The 19,675-nt window shown below is 50.8% G+C and overlaps 1 protein-coding gene across 8 annotated transcripts in view; it reads right to left on the bottom strand.

Annotated features, from left to right (window-relative positions):
• Positions 1–19,451, bottom strand: part of TTC39A (tetratricopeptide repeat domain 39A) — a 46,344-nt gene extending 26,893 nt beyond the window's left edge. Inside the window, exons 1-2 of one of the 8 annotated variants that reach the window (XM_037500479.2) lie at positions 19,331–19,451; positions 354–458 (exon numbers count right to left, since the gene is read on the bottom strand). In XM_037500479.2, coding sequence (XP_037356376.1) covers positions 354–458; positions 19,331–19,383 — 158 coding nt within the window. In that variant the 5' untranslated portion in view covers positions 19,384–19,451. Of the gene's footprint in view, positions 1–353; positions 459–713; positions 870–3,736; positions 3,827–6,586; positions 6,705–19,330 lie in introns of those variants that run through there. The other 7 variants (XM_037500481.2, XM_037500480.1, XM_037500475.1 and 4 more) reach the window with 7 other exon arrangements.
• Positions 19,452–19,675: the final 224 nt, after the last annotated feature.

A 19,675-nucleotide genomic window follows, 5' to 3' on the forward strand; every position in this document is an offset into this window, starting at 1 on the left:
TTACCCTAAAGTAAAGGCAACTTAAGCCTTCAACACCTTGGGGAGAAATGAAGAAAAGGGACTGTTTTAGAACCTCCAGTACATTAAGTGGAAACAAGAAATCAAAGCGAGAGAGGCCACAGGAGCTAAAGGGGAAGGAAGTCAGTGACCTTGGCGAGGGCCTGGCTGCCCACAGCTGTGGAATGGGGAGCTCAAGGCCCTTTGATGAGATTGACCCAGAGGCCGAAGGTACTCAGTCACACGAGACTTCTGGTTCTTCACATCCTGATACCCCCATCTCTACGCTCACAGACATGCTTGCACACACACAAGACATGCTTGCTCCCTATCCCCGACCTAGGCTTAAGCCTCACCTGGGCTTGAGGTAGTTGAGTGCTTCTGAGAACTGGTTGGTGAGGAAGAGGTCCAGGGCGGTCATGCACTGGTCCAGGGCCTCATGGAGGTTGCTCACAGGAGTCCTGAGAGGAGAGATAGCGGGTGTGATCTGGGAGCCCTGGTTGGACAGAGGCTCACAGGGCCAAATCAACCGCCCTGTTGGGCCTTGGACCCCTGGCACAAGCAACACTAGGTCGCCCCCTCTATAATGGGACACATGAATAACTGGGAGTCAAGTTATTCCTTATGAATCTGGAAAGGAGAAGTAGGGGTCATCTGAAATCTGATGGAGAGTGGCCAAGAGAGGCAACGAAGCCTCTGGAACAAATTTGTCTTACCCCCCACATCGGTAAAGGGAGTCTTTGTGGCCCTTCTGACCCATTGGGCTTTGCTGCACCCCCTGGGGGGCACAGCCCACCCACTAAATCCCACTTCAGTTCCTCTCTTCCTTCTCCTCTAGGCTTTCTTTTGCCCCCCAGCCAGGCGTGCACTCTAGAACCCCAGAGACCCTGTCACAATGGGCTGTCATAGGCAGCAAGGCTCGCCCTCCAGCACACCCAATACCCTGCCAGTCCTTATGTTTCTCTGTGGTGCTTTGCACCTTCTGACATGCTCCTTTCTTTCATGGGTAGAAGTCTTTGTTCACTGCTGCATCCCCAGCATCTAGTATCTGGTACAAAGTGAGCTTCTTTCTACTAGTAGGTAGGGAGGTAGGTAGGTGGGAGGGGCTGGGAGGAGGGGAGGAAGGAGGATGAAGCTAAGGCTAGAAGAGCAAATCCCTGACCTTTATGGTCTCAGTTTCCCCACATGAAAAATGAGAGATGAAGGCCAGGAGATCACAAGAGACCTAGCTGATGGTCTTGAGAATGTTTATTTTCCAGGAATCTTTTTTGAGTAAAAGTTCCAAAATGGGCCTCGATGATCACCCTGAAAATTCCCCCAAGTTAGTAAAGAGAAGTTCCTTTCCAGCGGGTAAACTCCTATACATCCCTCAAGGCCGAGCTCTCCTTTATCTCCTATGAACTAGCAGTCTTCCGGGCGAATTGCATCCTCTTCAAAATGGAACTTTGTTGATTCTCCAGCACTCATTGCCATCTTAATAAATGACACTCCTCTGCCCAATTTCTCAAGCCAGAAATCTGATAGCCCTCCTTGACGCATTGCTCTGGCCTCTGTCTCACTCCACCACTAAGCCCTATCAATGCCAAACAGCTTAGTGCCTTCCAGTCCAGGCCACTCTCTTCTTTACCCACGTCTAATGAAGACGCCCCCTTCTCTCTGTTTCACGTCTCGTCTCTATACTTCCTTCTTTGCCATCTCTTTGACTGTTAGATTTAAGTAATTTCCTAGATTTTACATGATCTATAGTCTAGCTCTCAGGAAAACTAATTCTGCTGCTTCTTGTTTCTAGTGTCTACCATTCACAGTGCTTGTTGTTTTCTGACAAAGGCCCAACTGACTGATCCCAAAGGGAGTCTGAAATGAGGATCCGTTTCTCCAGAGAAGATTTTCATTTATTTTGGTTAAGTTCCCTGGGATACAACCACCCTGGAATCATTGAAGTTACTTCTTTAAGTACTTCCAGTACCCTGAGGATAATGTGGACTCAAATTCAAAATTTGCATGAGCCTTTTTATCCCCACCAGAAGTGGGAAGTGGTACCTCCTTTTGTGGGTTTTTTTTTTTTTTTTTTAAACTAATGCCCTTCTTTGCTGAGGGTGTAGCCTTTGCAGTTTCCAGATTCATGAGGTAGTGGTAGGGAGTTAAGTCCCACTGCTCATTCTGTTGCTCGGTAAGTCCCAATATTTCCCCCGCCCCCATCTTATGAGCAGCTACAAAAACTCAACAAAGACTCTGGGTTTCTGGGATTTGCAAATACCTCCAAAGTGGTTGGGGTTTCATTTGTTTGCCTGCTTAATTTCAGCTCCCTTTTCATTCTTGGCTTGAGAAGCTTTTACGTCCATGTGCACTCAAATATAGGTTAAGGAATGTTCACAGGAATCCATCCAGCCTTAAGGTAGCTTTTATAAGGAGACTGTTAGAAGCATTGTTCATTCTAATTCAAACCTCTCATAATAGCTAAAGTTTTTTTGTTTTTTTTTTTAAAGATTTATTTATTTTTATACAAGAACCTGGGTATAGGCCAGATGCACAGGAGGGTGAGAGGATTCACCAGAGACAGAGTGGGGAACAGAACAGGCAGACTGACGAAATACACTGCTGAGGGGATCTGCGGGCGAGACAGGAGAGGTCTGCTGCGCCATATGGGATTCTCACTGGCCGGCTGGGATCGAACCTGCGCTGCAGGGGCTGCGGACAGCTTCACAGTGCGGCACTCAACCCGCTGAGCCACCAGGGAGGCCCTAAAGTTTTCTTTTTAAAGCCCAAGTCTGATTGTGTCACTTTTGAACTTGAAATCCTTCAGTGGCTTCCCATTACTCTTTAGATAAAGCCCATGCCCCTTTCCATGCTGAAAAGGCCTCTCTGAAAGCCATCCCGGTCCCTGTCTTCATGACGAGCAGGCACAGCCTTCCTTTGAGCACAGGGCTCAACCTAGTAACTGGTTTTCAGTTCAGTCATGTCTGCTGGATGAACCCATGAAAAGCCCACGAGCTCTTACTGCCCCGGGCATCTAATTGGCATTCTCTCCTTGAGCCCTCACAAAACCTGTAAAGTGGGGTTATTACCCTCCCCATCCAAGATGGGGAGACTGAAATACAGAGGTGACCTGGCCAAGGTCACATGTCCAAGTGTAGATTTTTTTTATTTTTATAAAGAGGTTTTTTAAAAGATTTATTTATACAAGAATTGGGGTACACGTCAGAGGCACAAGAGAGTGAGAATTCAGAGACAGAGCAGGGGGCAGAACAGGCAGACAGACCGAAGACACTGCTGAGGGGAGCAGTGGGCGAGGCAGGAGAGGTCTGCAGCGCCATGTGGGTTTCTCCCGGGCCGCCTGGGAATCGAACCCGCACTGCAGAGGCTGCGGACAGCCTCATAGCACACAGCCCTCAACTCGCTGCACCACTGGGGAGGCCCAACTGTGGATTCTAACCCAAGTTTTAGCCTGAGCCAGTGCCCACCAGCTCAGTCCCAGGGGGTCAAGCCCATTGTCCTGCCTTGTATTCATCTCTAAATGGTTCCAAAGCTAAAAGCCTACATCCGGTTTCTGTGCACACCCCATCACCACCTCCGCCCCCCACCTGGGAAGAGGCTGTCTGCTCAAGGTATCTAGAGATAAAGATGCACAGGCAGCTCAGAGACACACACTCCCTTCCCTGGCAGCCCCAGCATGTCTCCTGCTTGTGAGTGGGCGAGGTGGGACTGATTTCCTCTCTTGGCCCCTCCCACAAAGACTCACCAATCTCCTGCTCTGGGTCAGTCCTAGGGCTGGGCGCTGGGGACATAGCATAGACCTAGACCTGGGCCTGCCTGGGAGCTGCTCACAGGAGCAGTCACTCTACAGGAGCCACAGATGCAGAGTTGGCAACAGTCAGAGCCATCAAGGCTTCCATCACAATCACTGGGGACTGAGAATGCCCAGAAGTGGGGGTAGGGCACACAAGGATGCTTTCTGGAAAAGATGGCACTGAACTGAGGACAAGAAAGAAGTGCAAGGAGGAGAAAGAGTGGGAGCAAAGGATTGTGAGGAGCAGTGGGGCAGGCCTGTGACGTGCAGGGGAAGGAAGGAAGGGGTTTTCCGGTTGACCGGAGAACCTAGGGGGGCTGGGGATATTGGCTGCACTGGACTTAATAACAGCATTAACCACCACCCCATCACCACTCAAGTTATCTAAATGATGACTGCATTATTTCAATCAATCCTCCCACCGGTCCCAAAAGGCAGGTGCTGTTATCTGTACTTGACAGATAAAGAAGTAAAGACAGGAACTAGTCTCCTCCTCTCAGGAGCCTGGGAGAGACAGAAAAGCTGTCAGCAGAAGCAACTGTACCAATCCTTACCCTCCCCTAGCCGTGGTGGAGATCCATCACAGCTTCTCTGCAGGCTTCAAGGCTGTTCTGCTCTAGGTCACCTTGCTGGGCCCAGGTCACATACTTCTAAGCTCCTAGAGGTGATGGCCTCTCCACTGTGCTTTGGGGGGAATGAGGCAGGGGGTGGGGGGCGCACTGAGTTGCATCTAGTATGGAGCACTTTTCAAGGTCAGGGGCTTAGGCATATGGGGGAGGGGGCTTGAGGCTGATGGGAGCTGGAGGGACTCAGGGGGTGTCAGGCAGCCTAGAGTCACTACTGCCTGCCTGAAAGCCACTACTTTAGTGCCTGATGGACAGAGCTAGGTGGAGCTAGGGGACCAGCTATCTCCACTGGGAGCAGAAAACCCAGTGACTCATCAGGGAGAGGTAGATATGATGTAGGAAAGGAAGGGCAAAGAAGTCATTTGGGACTCAGACAGGAGTTAGAGCAGCCTTTTAATCCCTGCTCCATCATTCAGGAGGAACTTCAGAGGGTGAGGTCCTGCCCACCTCAATCTGTTGCTTCAAAAGTGACTTTTCTAAATTGCAAATATGACTGACTCTGCCTCCTTACCTGCGCATAAGGTATCAGGTTGACATGGCCTTCAAGAGTTTTGACAACCCTGGACCTAAGCTGCAGTTTAGCAGTGACTTCGAGAAACTAACCTCTATGAGCCTCAGTTTCTTCAATGAAATGGGAACAGTACTTTCACCCAGTTGTGAAGAATGACAGACTATGTAAAACAGTAAAAAGTACTCATTTTTCTACTATGTGTTCCTATCATCTCTTATCAAGCAGCACTGCTTTTATAATGAAACTAAAGAACTTTAAAAGGGCAGAAGCTGTGTAACCTCAAAAAAGAATGGGACCTGGAGGATGAGCGGGGGTGGGGGGAATGGGGGAGCAGTACGGTTCAGGATAAAGACCCACCAGTGCTGGAAGACTGAGTTTTCTACCTTGGAGGTCCACAGAAAGGCCAGAGACTCCCAGGGGTACAGAGGGGATTCCAGGATGTGTGTGCACAAGGCAGAGAGATGAATGAGAGCCTACGAGTTCCAGCCTAGGGGTTCAGAATTCTTTGATATGTGTCTTGCTGCACGCCTGCCTTCTCTCCTAGCAACCACTTTTCTGGGCCCAGTGAGGTGGTGCTCACTTGGGGTTGGGCAGAAGGGATTAGCCAGACTCCAGATTTGCAAAGAGGAGGAAGAGAGCAGTCTAGCCTCCTATGTTTTCCAAAGGAGGGAGCAGTAAAGAACTTGGCCAAAATCATACAACAAAATTGATTAAGACAAGAGTGACTAGGGCCACAGCGCCCAGCCTTCCAAGCCCTCAGCCTGGGGGCCCACACAGGCCCTTGTGAGGCCTGCTGGCTGGTGCCAGCTTTGTCACCTCCCTTTTCATATGTTAGCCCTGAGGCCCTTAGCAAATATTGTCCCTGGTGGTGAGGCCACAGGCAGGGCAGGTGCCCCTCCCAGCTCACCTGTGCCCTATCTCCACCCTGAAATCTCCCAGCACTCAGTACTCGGGCTCCCAGCAAGGACCCCCTACCCTGGGAGGCCCAGGAAAGGCAGAGTTGCTCCAGGTCTTCCAGCAACTGGCAGCTGTCATCCCTCTGGGGCAGAGTAGGGGTCCCACAGGGTTCATCAGTGGAGCGGGGTTGGTGGCCAGCAGCAGAGCTACCATTTAATACCCAATTGCCTGGACACCCAACTGCCTTGCTTTTTTTCCTCAGCTTTTTAACTCTTCCAAATATCCCTAAGGACAGGCAGTGTGGCCTGCGAGTGGAGGCCCTGGCTTCAGACAGAACTGGGTTGAAACCCCAGGTTCCACCTCTCACCTCCTGGGTGAGAGTCCCTGAAAAGCTCTGCCTTGGTTTCCTCGTCTTAATGGAAGCGATGACAACAGGATCCACCTACAGGTGTAAACGCCATGAGAGGAGGAAGACGTCTCGGGAACAGGCTGTTACTACAGCTTGGCGAGAAAGTTGGGACCCAGAAGGGCATGATGGACCCGGGTTCCCCAGCACCTCCACTCTCCTCGACCACGTTTCTGCAGCCTCCCCGCTCCCGCGGCGGGGGCACCCAGGGCCGGCTGGGCTGGGCTGGGGTGGGGGGCGCTGGAAGCCGCAGTGCGGGCCTCGGGGCGGGCGGTGCAGGGGGAGGCCGGGCCCCGCGCCAGACTCACGCCCCGGGCCCGCCCCGGCCCGCGCCCCGGGAACTGTCCCCGCGCCGCACTTACCCCGCGGGCTGGGCGCCCGGGGCGCCGACCGAGGTCATCGCGGAGGGGGGCGGGCTGCGTGCCCCGCCGGACACCAGCCGCGGCCCAGGTGCTGCGCCGGAACCCAGGCGGGCGCTGTGCGGCCGAGCCGCGGACGCGGCCGCCGGGGAGGGGCGCGCCGGGGGCGGGGAAGCGGCGGGGCCGGGCAGGGCCTCGGTCTGCCCGCCCGCGCAGTGGGGACACGGCCGCCGCCCGATGCAAGTGGAGCTGGGAGCCGGGGTCTGCCTCTGGCCGGCCCGCCTGGGGAGTGCATCCCCACCCCCAGCTCTGATAGGCAAGAGTCCCGGCCTCCCAAGATTGCCAGCCCATGCCAGGCTACCCTCTGCGCGCACCAGCCCCGAGGACCAGGAGCTCCCTCCTTCAGACAGCTTCAACTATAAGGAGCCAGAAAGTTCTCCTAGACCCGAGGTCCACCTCCCTTGCTCTTTCCCCTCCTCCACAGCTCTGGCTCTGCAGCCGGCCCTCTGAGTCCATCATCCTGCTGCACTGGTGGGGGGCATTCATGCAGAGAAAGACCCGGGCTCCAGTGGCAGGCTTGGAGTTTAATCCCACCCACTTGCTCGTGAGTGACTGTGACCGTGTTTGCAGGAGACCAGAGACAGAAGTTAACGTGGCTTAACACTCAGTTAATCAGCACTTCATATTTGCCTTCTCAATCCCCCTAATTGCCATTTTGCAAATGCGGAATTAAGGCACCACATTCCTGCGACTTGCTCAAGGCCACTCACCTAAAAAATGGTCAAGTTGCAGCTGGAACCCCGGCCCCCTGACTCCAGACCACATGCTCTTACCCCTTGTTCTTTAGGGCCCCTCTGCCCTGACTCCCTAGTGCCTGCATGGAGGTTACTCACAACACTCCACGGATGCCCACTCTGTCCCCCTTGAGGTGGATGTCTAGAGCCAGAGCTGATGCCAACCTGGTCTTTTGGCAGAAAAAGCCACTGGCCCACAAGGGGTTAACCAGCCATCACCTCCAGGCTCCAGCTGCTCTTAACCATGACTCATCAGAGCAGGTGGCTGCCATTAGAGCTGTCCCTTCACAAAGGCAGGGGACAGAAGGAGGAGGGACTCCAGCGCCCCTGGATCAACCCAGAGCTCCAGGATGTCAGAAGAGGAAACAGGAGGAGCCTGCAGATGCAGCCATGGTGGGAGGAGGACTTGGTCTAGGTTCTGGGGAGCCAGGCACATTGGACCTGGTGGCAGGGGAGGAGCTTTGGGAGCTTACTGTTCACATCTCACAATGCCTGGAAAGGTAGGGTGTTCTTTTCCTGTCATAAGTGAGAAGCCAGATGCTCATTTGCAAGTCATGCCACCACTGAGGTTCTCAGAGGTAGCCACAGAACAGATAACTCAAGGAACAGCTATGACAACATCCACCATCAGCTATAGGAATCCACACAAAAGACTGCCACATGGGCTGATGTCTGGGGGCTTCCTGGAGGAGGGCCTTGGTGTTAATATTTATATACAGCGAAGTTGTGGAGAGTGTGCCAGATGGGAGAGCAGCCTGGATGAAAGCATGGAGGTAGGCAAGGGCACACTGGTGACAGCTAGAGTTCGTGAAGCTGGTGCCACGCCTAGCAATGTGTATAAATAGGAGTCTGGTTGGGGGGGGGGCGGCCCACAACATGCCAGGCACTTTCAAATTGTTAAGGATTTTGCTGATCCGGTTCTCTGCCTGAAGCACACCTTCCTTTGTTACTGATTCATTCATTTAACCAGGGGTTGATCCAGAGGCTTACAACTGGAAGTCTTAAAAAACAAAAAAAAAAAAATTGCCAATATAAAATTGCCAGGGTTGTCCCAGAACTTGAGAGGCCAGGTGAGTGAACTTTATGCTACATTTGGTGCAAGGTCAATTTTTACTGTATTTAACCAATATTTATTTAGAACCTGCCAGATGGCAATGCTCCTACTCACCTGGCAGGTTTATCTTTGACACTGCCTCTTCCAGGAAGCCCTCTTCTCTCCCTGACCAGGTCGGAGGCTTCTTGGGCACACATTGCCTTAACTCCCTCTGACCTGGTCACCCCAGGCTGATGCTGTCCGTGAGCTGTGGTGGAGTGAAGTTTATGTAACTGTCTCTGCCATAACACTGGGAGCTTCTGGAAGGTCATATTTTGTCTGACATCTGTCAGTGCCTAATTAATCACTAACACTGGGCCCAGCATTTTACCACTCCCCACTGGTAATGATTAATGCTCGGCGTTCATCAAGGCTTATTATGTGCCACACATAATTAAGTGTGTAACAGCTTATTTAATGTGCTCTTTTATTTCTCAAAGCCTCAGTTTCCTCATCAGGAAAATGGAAATAACACTGCCTACTTCAAGAACCACTGTGAGGCTCAAGTATTCAGAAATGTGACGTACCCAGAATCGTGCCTGGCACGGAGCACCGTGTGTTTAAGGACTGATGGAGGTGAGCTAGACATAGTACCCTCCCCCCTCCACAGGTGAAAACAGACTCAGCAAGATAAGCAATGAGGCTGCCTTTGGAGCTGGAACTGTCCCCACACCACAGAAGTGGCAGTGATGCTGGAGCCACTTGTGGAGTGAGTCAGAACCTGCAGAGGCCCACCCCTCAGGAGGCTCTACCCAAGGCCATTCCTGGTCCCCAGGAGCACTGGCCCAGCCCCAACCCTGGGGAAGCTGTGAGTCACCATTATTTCCTGCTCCCAAACCAGGAGGCCTTGCCCCTCTCCCCTCTCCACCTGGCGCTGGCAGCCAAGTTTTGAGAACCAGGAGAGTATCAAGTCCTGGGTCCCTTACTCTGCTGCCAGGAGACCCATTTCCTGGTGCCTTGTGCCTGGGAAATGCCAGGCCTGCTTTCTTCCCTCTTTCTCCCCAACCCGCAACAACTATCACTGGGCTACTTCTTGATGGTCCCGAGGATCTCCTTAGACAGCTTTCCCCTGACCCGGCTCTCAGCTTAAGTCAGAAGACTTCAATAAGTATCCATTTAGTGAAACCGCCTCAGATACTCCAGAAAGGGCCATAGCAGCCTTATCTCCCATATTTCAAATGAGGAAACTGCAGTTTGAACCAAGTGACTGACTCAGGTTTGCCATAGCTGGAACCAAGGTCTTATCTCCTTATTCTATATGGACAGAATATGTGGAAATCGGGGTGCAAGCATGTAGATACCGATGCCATTGTTTTAGAGAATTTAAGCTGTGATGCCTGCTCTGCTACCTTTCTGAAGCCATTTCCCATCTTTAAACCTGGGATAATAGCCCCAACCTCTCAGGGATGCTGTGAGGATTACTGAGCATTGTTCTGGTGACCTCTCATCTCTTGTCCCCCTCCCAGGACCCCACCCCCATCCCTACCCCTGCTGTCTCTACCTGCCCAGGACTTCCTGAGACTCTAGAGTCCTCCCAAGCCAGCTGAGCTGGTGACTATAAGGCAGATTTTCTTGGATTGAGCCTCACCCAGCAGGTTACAGGATGGGGCTTGTTAATAATTCACAATAAACAGGCCAATCAACAAAGAGGGCTGTGACAGTCACAGTTCTTAAATGTTCCCTGGCTAGAGGCCCTTCTGAAGGACCTAGGCCTACTCCTTAGATGGGCCTCCTCCTCCTCCTTCTACTACCTGTGTAACCTTGGGCAAGTTACTGTTCCCCTCTGCCAGAAATGGCGAAAAAGTCAGACCAGGAACTTAAGGGCCCTCCATGCTCTAATGCGCTCAGTTCTGGGATTTGAGCTCTTCTGCAAAAGTTTGGGCTCCAGGAGCTGCCAAGCGTGAGCCTAAAGAGGCCCTCATGTTAGGCAGGAAAGCCTGTCATGAATTTGGGAAGATAGAAAAAAGTCCTGGAACCCTCGATAGATTTGACAAGCTTTTAAAGCTGAAACTGGGAACCAGGTACAGCTGTAGGTAGAGCCAACCCTCCCAGCCTCCCGCAATTTCCATGCGAATACTTCATGCTTTCTCTTTCTTTTCTCCAGAGCTCTCCCTCAGCCTCCCTCCTGCAACCCCAAGTCTGGCCATCTTGCCTCAGAATAACGCCCCCGTGAACACTGAGCTGAGAAGCCCTTTTATCAACACTCTGAGGCCCAGATGTCTGCATTTACACATGCGCAGCCCCAAACACTGGCTTCCAGGCCAAGGTGTCCACAATTACAGGTACGTGTGCCCTGTGCTCATGTTCTCAAGCTCCAAGCCCTAGCAACACATTATCACGTGCAGGTAATGCAACCTGGGAGGAAAACAAGACCACAGGTGCCAGCCATCAAGGCCAGCGGCTGGAGGGCAAAAACAAGCCTGAGACACTCCATTTTCCCTATAAGGCCCCAAACAGTTTTGACTGAAAAAAAGTGGCAGGGCTCTAACGAGAGGCTTCTGGAACAGGTGCCATCCTGTTGGGGGTCAGGACTACTGGTCACCATGTCCCAGCTGCATGACCTATACAAGTCAACGTGCCAGCACAGGGCAGGGCAGGGAGTGGTTTAGAGAGCAGGCTTGCAAGCATCGGCTTGCCCTCCAGCTCTGACACACTGGACCAGAACTTCATCTCAGAAATGGGGATAATGATGGCACCAACCTCACTGGGGTGTGTCAAGAATTAAATGAAGTACAAGAATTAAATGCTTTGTGTACAAAGCACTTGAAATATGGTTTCTCATTATTCTTGGAGTTTTAGTTTCCTCATTTCTAAAATAGGGGGTAACAGGATGGTCACATCGACCCCAAAGAACTTTGGAACCATGCAAAGCTATCCCAAAAGAGGGATTTCTCCAGATCTGGCCAGGACAAGACAGCAGATTTCACTGGACACCTATTACCGACCTTCAGGGCAAATGTGCTACCTCATACACTGCTGGCGAGAGCAGGAAGTGGCACCACCTCTCGAAGGGCAACTGGAATGATGGACTGAAAAACTTAAATGACCAGTAACTTGGGTAGCGAATGCTTAAGGCAATAATCACAGACACAGAGATTTATGGTAGAAGGATGCTGTGCATCAGTGACCATTTGTTTTGATCACAGTGTGTATAATAAAGTCACAAGTGGAAATAACCTAGATGCTCACTGCTAAGGAATAAGTTCAGTGAATTATAGTGAATTTGTAGGGTGAACAATTTATATTGTGTCTACGGAGAATTTATTAGCTTGGATTATTACAATTGTCTCCTACCTGGTTTCTCTGCTATTCCTGTACCTTTATTGTCTATTTCCACACAGTTCCAGACTCACTGATGAGCTCTTGTCATGCTTCTGTTCAACACTCTGCATGCACTAGCCAAATTGCTCAGTGCAGAAGCTAAATTCTACATGGCCTCAAGGCTACACACAACCTGTACCCTATTATCACTCTGCTATCATCTCCCTTTACTCTTTCTCAGCCACCCTGGCCTCCTTGATCTTCTTGATACACCAGTACACTCCCACCTGGAGCCCTTTGTGTTTGCTAGTCCCTCTGCCTGGAATGTTCTTCCCACAGGTACTCACATGCTATTCCCTCACCTCCTTCAGGTCCAGCTCAAATGTCACCTTTTCTGTGAAGCCTTCCCTTCCAATTCCTTTGCAGTGTGTTATTTTTCCATTAGCACTTGTTATCTGAAATCCTATATATTTTGTGTATTTTTTCTGTTTCTTCCCACTCAATTCTGTGCTCCACCAGGGCAGGGTTTTTTTTCCCCCCAGTATCAGGTCTGCTAGTGCAGTGTCTGACAGATAGTAGGTGCTCAATTATGTGTCTGCTACATGAGTGAGTTTTCTAGAAAGTGGGGAATTATTTAAAAAAGCAGAAAACAAACTCTTACATGTAGTTCTAAAAAGGAAATCCCAGTGTCTATGCCTTTGGGAAAGCCCAGGGATGCCTCAATTTCCTCATCTGTTAGAATAGGACACAAGACCTCCCTGATCTGAGTTGTGGCATATTGAAGGTGAGGATGTGTGTGAAGTCCCCGCCCAGGCCAGGGCAGATCCCGCCGTTATGACAAATCACTGAGATGGCAGAGTGGCAGGGCTGGTTCAGAGGGTGTCAGGGGAAACTGGGGCTGGAAAGAGCAGTGGCAAACCAAGGAGGACAAGAGGAGGATCTGAGTGCAGGGGCATTCTGGACCCCTGCAGATGTGACCCCCCCCACCTTTAACTGGCCTGTCCTATGCTCAGGGATAGTGCTAGGATATGCTTTTCAGTCCCCTAAGGAAAATGGGTTAAATCAGGCTTTTTTTCCTCCATCCCTCTGCTATCCTCTACGGCTGCCACCTGTGGCCTTGTTTACCTCCTAGGCCTTGTTGCCCACACCTGATAACGAGTTATTGCAAAGTGTGCTTGGAGCATGAACACGGGGTACGTGCATCTATGATTACGGACACCCGGACCAAGAAGCCAGAGAGCTCAGGGTGCACGTTCCCCTGACGCCAAGAGATCGAAGAGAAGCCAGAGGGAAGGTGGAGATCACAGGGACTGGGAGGCTCAGTTGCTGTCTGCCTCCTGGTCTGCCTGTATCTGGTTCCCTGCTTCAGCATTAAGGCCTGTCAAGTTTACTGAGGGTTCAAAGATTCCTTTTCCATTTGCCCAAATCAGCCATGAACCTGCCCACCCTGCACCTGCTTGCCCAACAGTCACCAAGAAAAGTTGTCCATCTTCTTGGAAAGACAGCAGGGTTACCTTTAATCTGAGACTTAGATGTTCATCTAGAAAGGGGAGCATTTATTGAGGGGTGTTTCCTAGCTGGCAATGAATTATTGAAAGGTGTGGGTGCTTGCCAGAGCAAGGCAGTAAGGGAGGGAACACCTGAGGTGTAGAAGCAGGAACAGGCAGAGGAAACCTTCATGGGAAGAAGTCAAAAGGACTGGAAGATCTGACCCGGGCCTACCTGGACAAGATACCTGATGTTCCACCCATAAATTCCAAAGTAATTGTCCTGTTGGGGGTCTTGGGGCAAAGCCAGCCATATAGTAGAGTAGGGGGTTAGGGCAGTTTATCTGAAAGCAGATTTCTGTACTACTGTTCACCTGGAAAGGGCTGATCATAGGATAGGGAAAAAAAGGCTTGTGAGTGTTGGCTTGAAAGAAAATGTTCTTCTCTCTCCTGAGAAGGAAGATGCTGGGAGACATACACTGAACTCTCCTAGCAAGTCGAGGTTTTGCAGAAAGACTCCTAGCATGGCTGAGCACCACAGAATCACAAGAAATCTTGCTACTCATTTCTGCTTCCTAAGGTGCTCTTAAAAGTTAGCACCCAAATAAGGGAACAGGAAAAAGACTATAATAAAGTAAAAACCAAAATCAACAATCAACAATCAAAAGCAACTATAAACCAGAGATATACTGGGGGGATGGGAGGAGGGAAGAGGGTCAAAATAAGGGGGGTGGGAATTGTGCAAAAATGAAAAATGATGTAAAAAAAAAATATATATATATATAAAATAAAAACTAAACAAGCAAAAAAGTTACTGCTCAGTCCTAGTCAACTGCTGTGGAGTTTAGGGAAAGGGTCTGCCCCACATTTGGGAGGGGGTGATAAAGCGACTACTCCCCCTCGTGCCATCTAGGACAGGGTGGTGGTGGTAATCAGGGAGAGCGTGGAGCTGGGTGGGTAAAGCATGATCGCAGGGAGGTGGCTACAGGCACGAGTGCCCAGCTCCCAACACAGCCAGAAGACTGACAGGAATAAGCAGGGGTGCTTAATTTGGGTCCTTCATGAAACTGTGGCTTTATTTTAAGACCACACCTAGGGTAAAATTCTCCCCCGACCCCCCACTTGTTTTTGAAGAACCGTATCTCCTTCCCTGCTCTCCAGCCCCATTGGCTGAATGGGAGGCACATCCTCTTTCTGGACCTCACCTGACGGCACACTGGCTCAGGAAGGGCCAGTCAGAATAGCTCCTTGAACGTTCACAACCTACAGCTGTGAAAAGCCCCTTCCTCTCCTGGCTTGGGGAGACTAATCAGAATATCAGTAGCACTTGCTGGTATAGAACTGGCTACATGGTTCTCAGTGCTTCACATAAACTAATTCATGCATCACAACCCCGTGAGGCAAGTCCTAACACTACCCTCATTTTACAGATGAGGAAACTGAGGCACAGAGAAGTTAAGCAACTTGTCCAAAGTCACACTGCTAGAAAGTTCCACTGTCTCCAAAATCAACTTGTGTGGCTCCAGAATACTTTTTAATTGCTCTGTCTTACTGCCCCAGGACTTGAACTTGGAAGTGCTGGCAGCTAGGCCTTGCGCTGAGTAGAGAAGCAGGTGATCACAGTAAAAGAGTGGAGGTGACCACAAAGAGAAACTGAGTTTCTAGACACAAATTTTCGGGGGAAGGACAAAGCAACATGGGCAACTAAAGTCACATTTTGAAGATTTATCAGGAAATGTGGTGTGCTAGCAGACCTGAAATAGCAACCTTGATAATGTATTTCCCGTTGACCTTAGAAAGGACCAAAAACGTCCCAGTCTGGAACCCGTCCGTAACTGATAAAGAGGGACAAAGGTTACTTTGAAGCTTTCCATGGTCCCATCCACACTGATCACAGTGTGTATAATAAATTCACAAGTGGAAATAACCTAGATGCTCACTGCCAAGGAATAAGTTCAGTGAATTATAGTGAATTTGTAGGGTGAACAATTTATATTGTGTCTACGGAGAATTTATTAGCTTGGATTATTACAATTGTCTCCTACCTGGAGCTGAAGTCTGAGGTGCCGTAGGTACCCCCCCCTCCCCCCACCGCAGCCATCTCCTACCCTGCTCAGCTGGTCTTGGTCACAGGGTAGATCAGAATCCTGGGAGCTGAAGCTGCAACATGTAGAAACTTGGAATTTGAAATCCTATGTCTAGTAATTACAAATGCTTTGACTTACAGGATCTGAGAATCACAGAGGTGGCCTTGAATCCAGATCCAGCCCCAAGGAAGTGACCCTAGAGCCACCCAAGGATTCTAGTCACTGGAATTCTGACCAGAAACTCCCTACAGAAGGTGCATGAGAGCTCCTGAAGCTGAGGTTCAACCCAAGAGCAGGAATTCTATTGATAACATCCCCAGAGGTCCCCAGCCTCTTCACTGGGCCCCTCCTTTCTGAAAAGCCTCCCCTCCACCCGCCACAGCAGCTGTCACTTAATTACTCTCTTCAAAGCAGTCTGCCTACCTGTTCCTCCCCCTTCGGTCCTGATAGTGGCTCTTCCAGGAGCAGTCGTGAGTGGGGGCTACCAGTGTGACGAGGAAGGGGATCTATTTGTAGACTGAGTAGGTGGCGGTCTCCATTGTTCGATGCACGGTGTCATTTTCCTCTCCTAACCATTCCTAGCTACTGGAATCCCGATATCAGCTTTCATACCTTTTAGAATCTCCTGTTCAGTACAAATACCTTGGAAATGACCTCATACCAGCACCCAGAAGGAAGTGGACTGGCATTTACTGAGCCAGATATACTCCAGTGGCTGTCTTTTAGGTCCTTGATCACTGTGACTTCACTAGGTCTTCCTATGGCTCAGTCAGTAGCTGTTGTCAGTAGCTGAGTAAACTGAGGCTCACACAGATCAAGGAACTGAATGACGGTCACAGAGCCAATAAGTGACTAGCAGAACAGGGACTGAGCATCCTCCCAAGCCCTTCAACTTTTGGCCAGGCAGGGAGACACAAGGCAGTGTGCGGGGTGTGGTTGGGGGGAGGGTGGAGAAGCAATAGGTCCTGAGTGAGGATGGAAGACCTGGGTCTGTGCCTCAGCTGTGAGACCTTGTAGAGTAACTGGGAATAAAGAATTCTCTAGGTATTTGTGCCCAGGACATGTTAGAAGTGTGTTCAGGTCCTCACTATGCTCACACAGGCCCAGGAAGGATGCAGAGGCCTTTACTTGGCCAGAAGCCCGCTGCTCTCTCTCCTCTTCACTTGTCTCTTACCCCTCTCCCCATCCAGATGATTCTGGGCCTCATCTCCCAGCCTGTCTATTCACCACATCTCAGTTCTTCCTTTGCAGTTTCTTCCCCCCACCAACCCCAATTCTTCCATTGCACCCCCCAGAATTTGTCCTAGATCCTTATACCAGCCTCTCCTCCTCCCTACACTGTTAACATCAGCAACATACACATACTTGGGACTCAGAAGGCTCCTCAGTGCTATGGGACAGCACAACTGCTTTCTCACAGGCAGAGCAGACTCCAGGCAAGAAATTCTTCTGGACACAGCTACTCCTCACTCCAGCCAGGGGATCTCACCCTCTTCAGAAGTCATTCCTGCATGTCTGCATCAAAACTGAAGCCCACTCTAAGCCCCATTCCAGGCTGGACTCCAGGGACACAGGGGCAGACAGGCAGTGACAGGTGACTTCGACCCAGTGTAGAAATGCCTGTCAGTCTACAAAATCCTTTCTCCATGGGAGTAGAAAGGTTCAAGTTTAAATAGGTAAATCACCTCCCACAAGTCCTCCTTGTGGCTTCCCAGGACACCATGAGATCCAAACTCATGGTCCTGTTTCTTCTGGATTCCAGGCATCTTCAACGACTCACCCACCTTTCTGCTTCTCAGACACAACTCAGGCTTTGCCATGAGAGTTGTCATTGCCAAGAATGATATGGATACAGTCAATTGTACCATCCACCACATTGCCCTATTTTAAGTCTTACACAGCATCTATTTCTGGTGTGCACGTGCTTTCTTACTTTTAAAGTCCATCGTTCCCACTAAACATGATCCCTTGAGAGCAGGAAAGTGTATGTGTGAAGTAACACCTTTTCCATAGTGTCTAATACAATGTCTGGAATATGGTAAGTGCTCAACAATGTTTGTTGAGAGACTAAATGAAAGAGAAGCAGAGATGCTGGATCCCTGAAAGCCCATGAACCTGACTCAGAGTGGGGTCAGAAAGTCTCTCTAAAAGGCTCAACCAATTTGAGTCTTATGGGGGAAATGCCATGAGTGGAGGGTGGCGTTCCAGGCAGAGGCAACCCTGAGCAGCTGGTGAGGTTGTGAGAAATTTACAAAGCCAGTTGGTGTTGTTGGCCCAGAGTAGGGTCAGGGAATAATTGGAAACAGGCCTGGCCAGGTCCAGTTCTTTCCACAAAGGTCTTGAACTTTAACCTCTCTGTGAGAGTGAACCATGGAAAGATTTTAAAGCAGGCAAATGATATGGTTTGTGCTTTAGAAAACACCAATCTGCAGGATGCACGGAGAGGGGAAGAGCGAAGGACCTGGGACAGTTAGGGGCTGCTGCAGTAGTCCAAGGGGGAACGAACAGCGCTGAGAGATATTCAGGAGATAAAATCAGCAGGGCTTGGGGGGCGGGGTGGGCATGAGGGAGGGATGCGGAAGGATGACTCCCAGTTTCTGGTCTTGGGCAACTGGATGGATGACTATGCCATTCACTGAGATGGGGACACAGGAGGAGGAACAGGTTTGGGGGTGAAGATGAGGAATTTGATTTGGGGCTTGCAGTTTCAGGTGCTCACAGGACAGTCAGATGGAGGCAGTGGGAGGGGAGTGTGACTGCCCTTCTCTAGAGGGTTGCAGGGCAAATTTATTTATTTTTATTTATTTTTCTAATTTTATATATTTTTACATCATTTTTCATATTTTCACAGTGTATACATTTTCATCTTGGTTATAGTCCCCACACAATTCCCACCCCCCTTGTTTTGATCCTACTCCCTCCTCCCCACCCCCCTCCTGTAGTGTATTTCTGGTTTATAGTTGCCTTATTTACCCAAAGGACACAGAAACATTCATTCAAAAGGGCACCTGCACCCCTATGTTTATAGCAGCACTATTTACAGTAGCTAAGCAATGGAAACAACCCAAATGCCCAAAAATAGATGACTGGATCAAGAAGATGTGGTACATAGACACCATGGAATATTACTAAGCAATCAAAAAAGATAAACTCATGCCATTTGCAGCAACATGGATGGTGCTGGAAGGGATCATGCTCAGCGAAATAAGCCAGAAAGAAAAAGAAAAAATACCAGATGGCCTCATTGATAGCAGGAATTTAGAAAACCTAAATAAGGGACCAGGAAAAAGACTAATTATAATAAAGCAAATTTAAAATATATAAAATGAAGGAATGGAGATTAACACTTAGGAGAAATATCAGGGCTGTCTCCTTTCTCATGGGAACACATCTGAAGACACCGACCCATCTAGGCGGGGACAGCTGGGAAGTGGAGGTGATGCATTGGAGGCAATGACGCGTCCCTAACAAGCTGATCTTGGAACAGTTGTGGTGCACATAATTCCACCCTGAACTGGCACCAGGACCAGGATTTCCCTCCACACTGTTGCCCTCAAATGTGGACAAGCCCCAGGGGACAGTGCTCCTGTTCTCACCTGTCAGGCACTCCAGGTGCCCATGACTTTGCTCATGCAGCGGTGGGGAGGACCCTGTGCCTGAGAGGCAGCGTGAGTGGAGAAGCATCTGCCCAAACCTGACTCCCAACCCAGCCTGAGATCCAGCTCACCTGAGCTGCCCTCGCAGGTGGCCCACGGTTGAGGCACAGGAAGCAGGCCTCAGGTGGCAGCCAGGTGGAGGGGGCCGCATGGACCTTGATGCTCAGACCCAACCCTGCTGGGGGCCGGGACACGGGAGCAGGGGAGCGGTGGGGTGAGAGGCTGGGAGCCTCTCCCGGCCCTCTGGCCGTTATCCCCCAGGGCCCCACACGCCACTGTCTCCTGCGGGATCCCCAGGGGTCCCTCCCGTCGGCTGTTCTCCAGCTTTGTCCCATCCGCGCCTCCCACTGTCCTCGCCCTGCCTGGTACCTGCGGTTGCTCTTCCCAAAGGCTGCCGCTTTCCAGGCGGTCAGAAAGTCCATGGACACGCGCCGGATTCGGATGGGGGCGCGGGCGGCCCCTCGTGGCGGCGGCGACGGCAGCGGCGGCTCTGGAGGCCGCGGAGCACCTGGCAGGGGCGGGCGGGGCGGACCTGGGCCCCTCCCCTCCGCGGCCGGCACCTCCCCGCCTGGCACGAGCTTAAGTGTCCCGGAGGGGACCTGGGATGCCAGAGCAGGGCGACTCCCGTCCAGAGCTGTAAAGGATCTTGAGCTCGTCGAGACTCATCACTGGTCACCAGGAGACACTGAGGCCCAGAGGGGGCCACAGAGTTCT

This window comes from Talpa occidentalis, unplaced genomic scaffold (genome assembly GCF_014898055.3).
Source record: "Talpa occidentalis isolate TD23 unplaced genomic scaffold, MPIMG_talOcc4v2.1 talOcc4.9, whole genome shotgun sequence".
NCBI classification, from domain to species: Eukaryota; Metazoa; Chordata; class Mammalia; order Eulipotyphla; family Talpidae; genus Talpa; species Talpa occidentalis.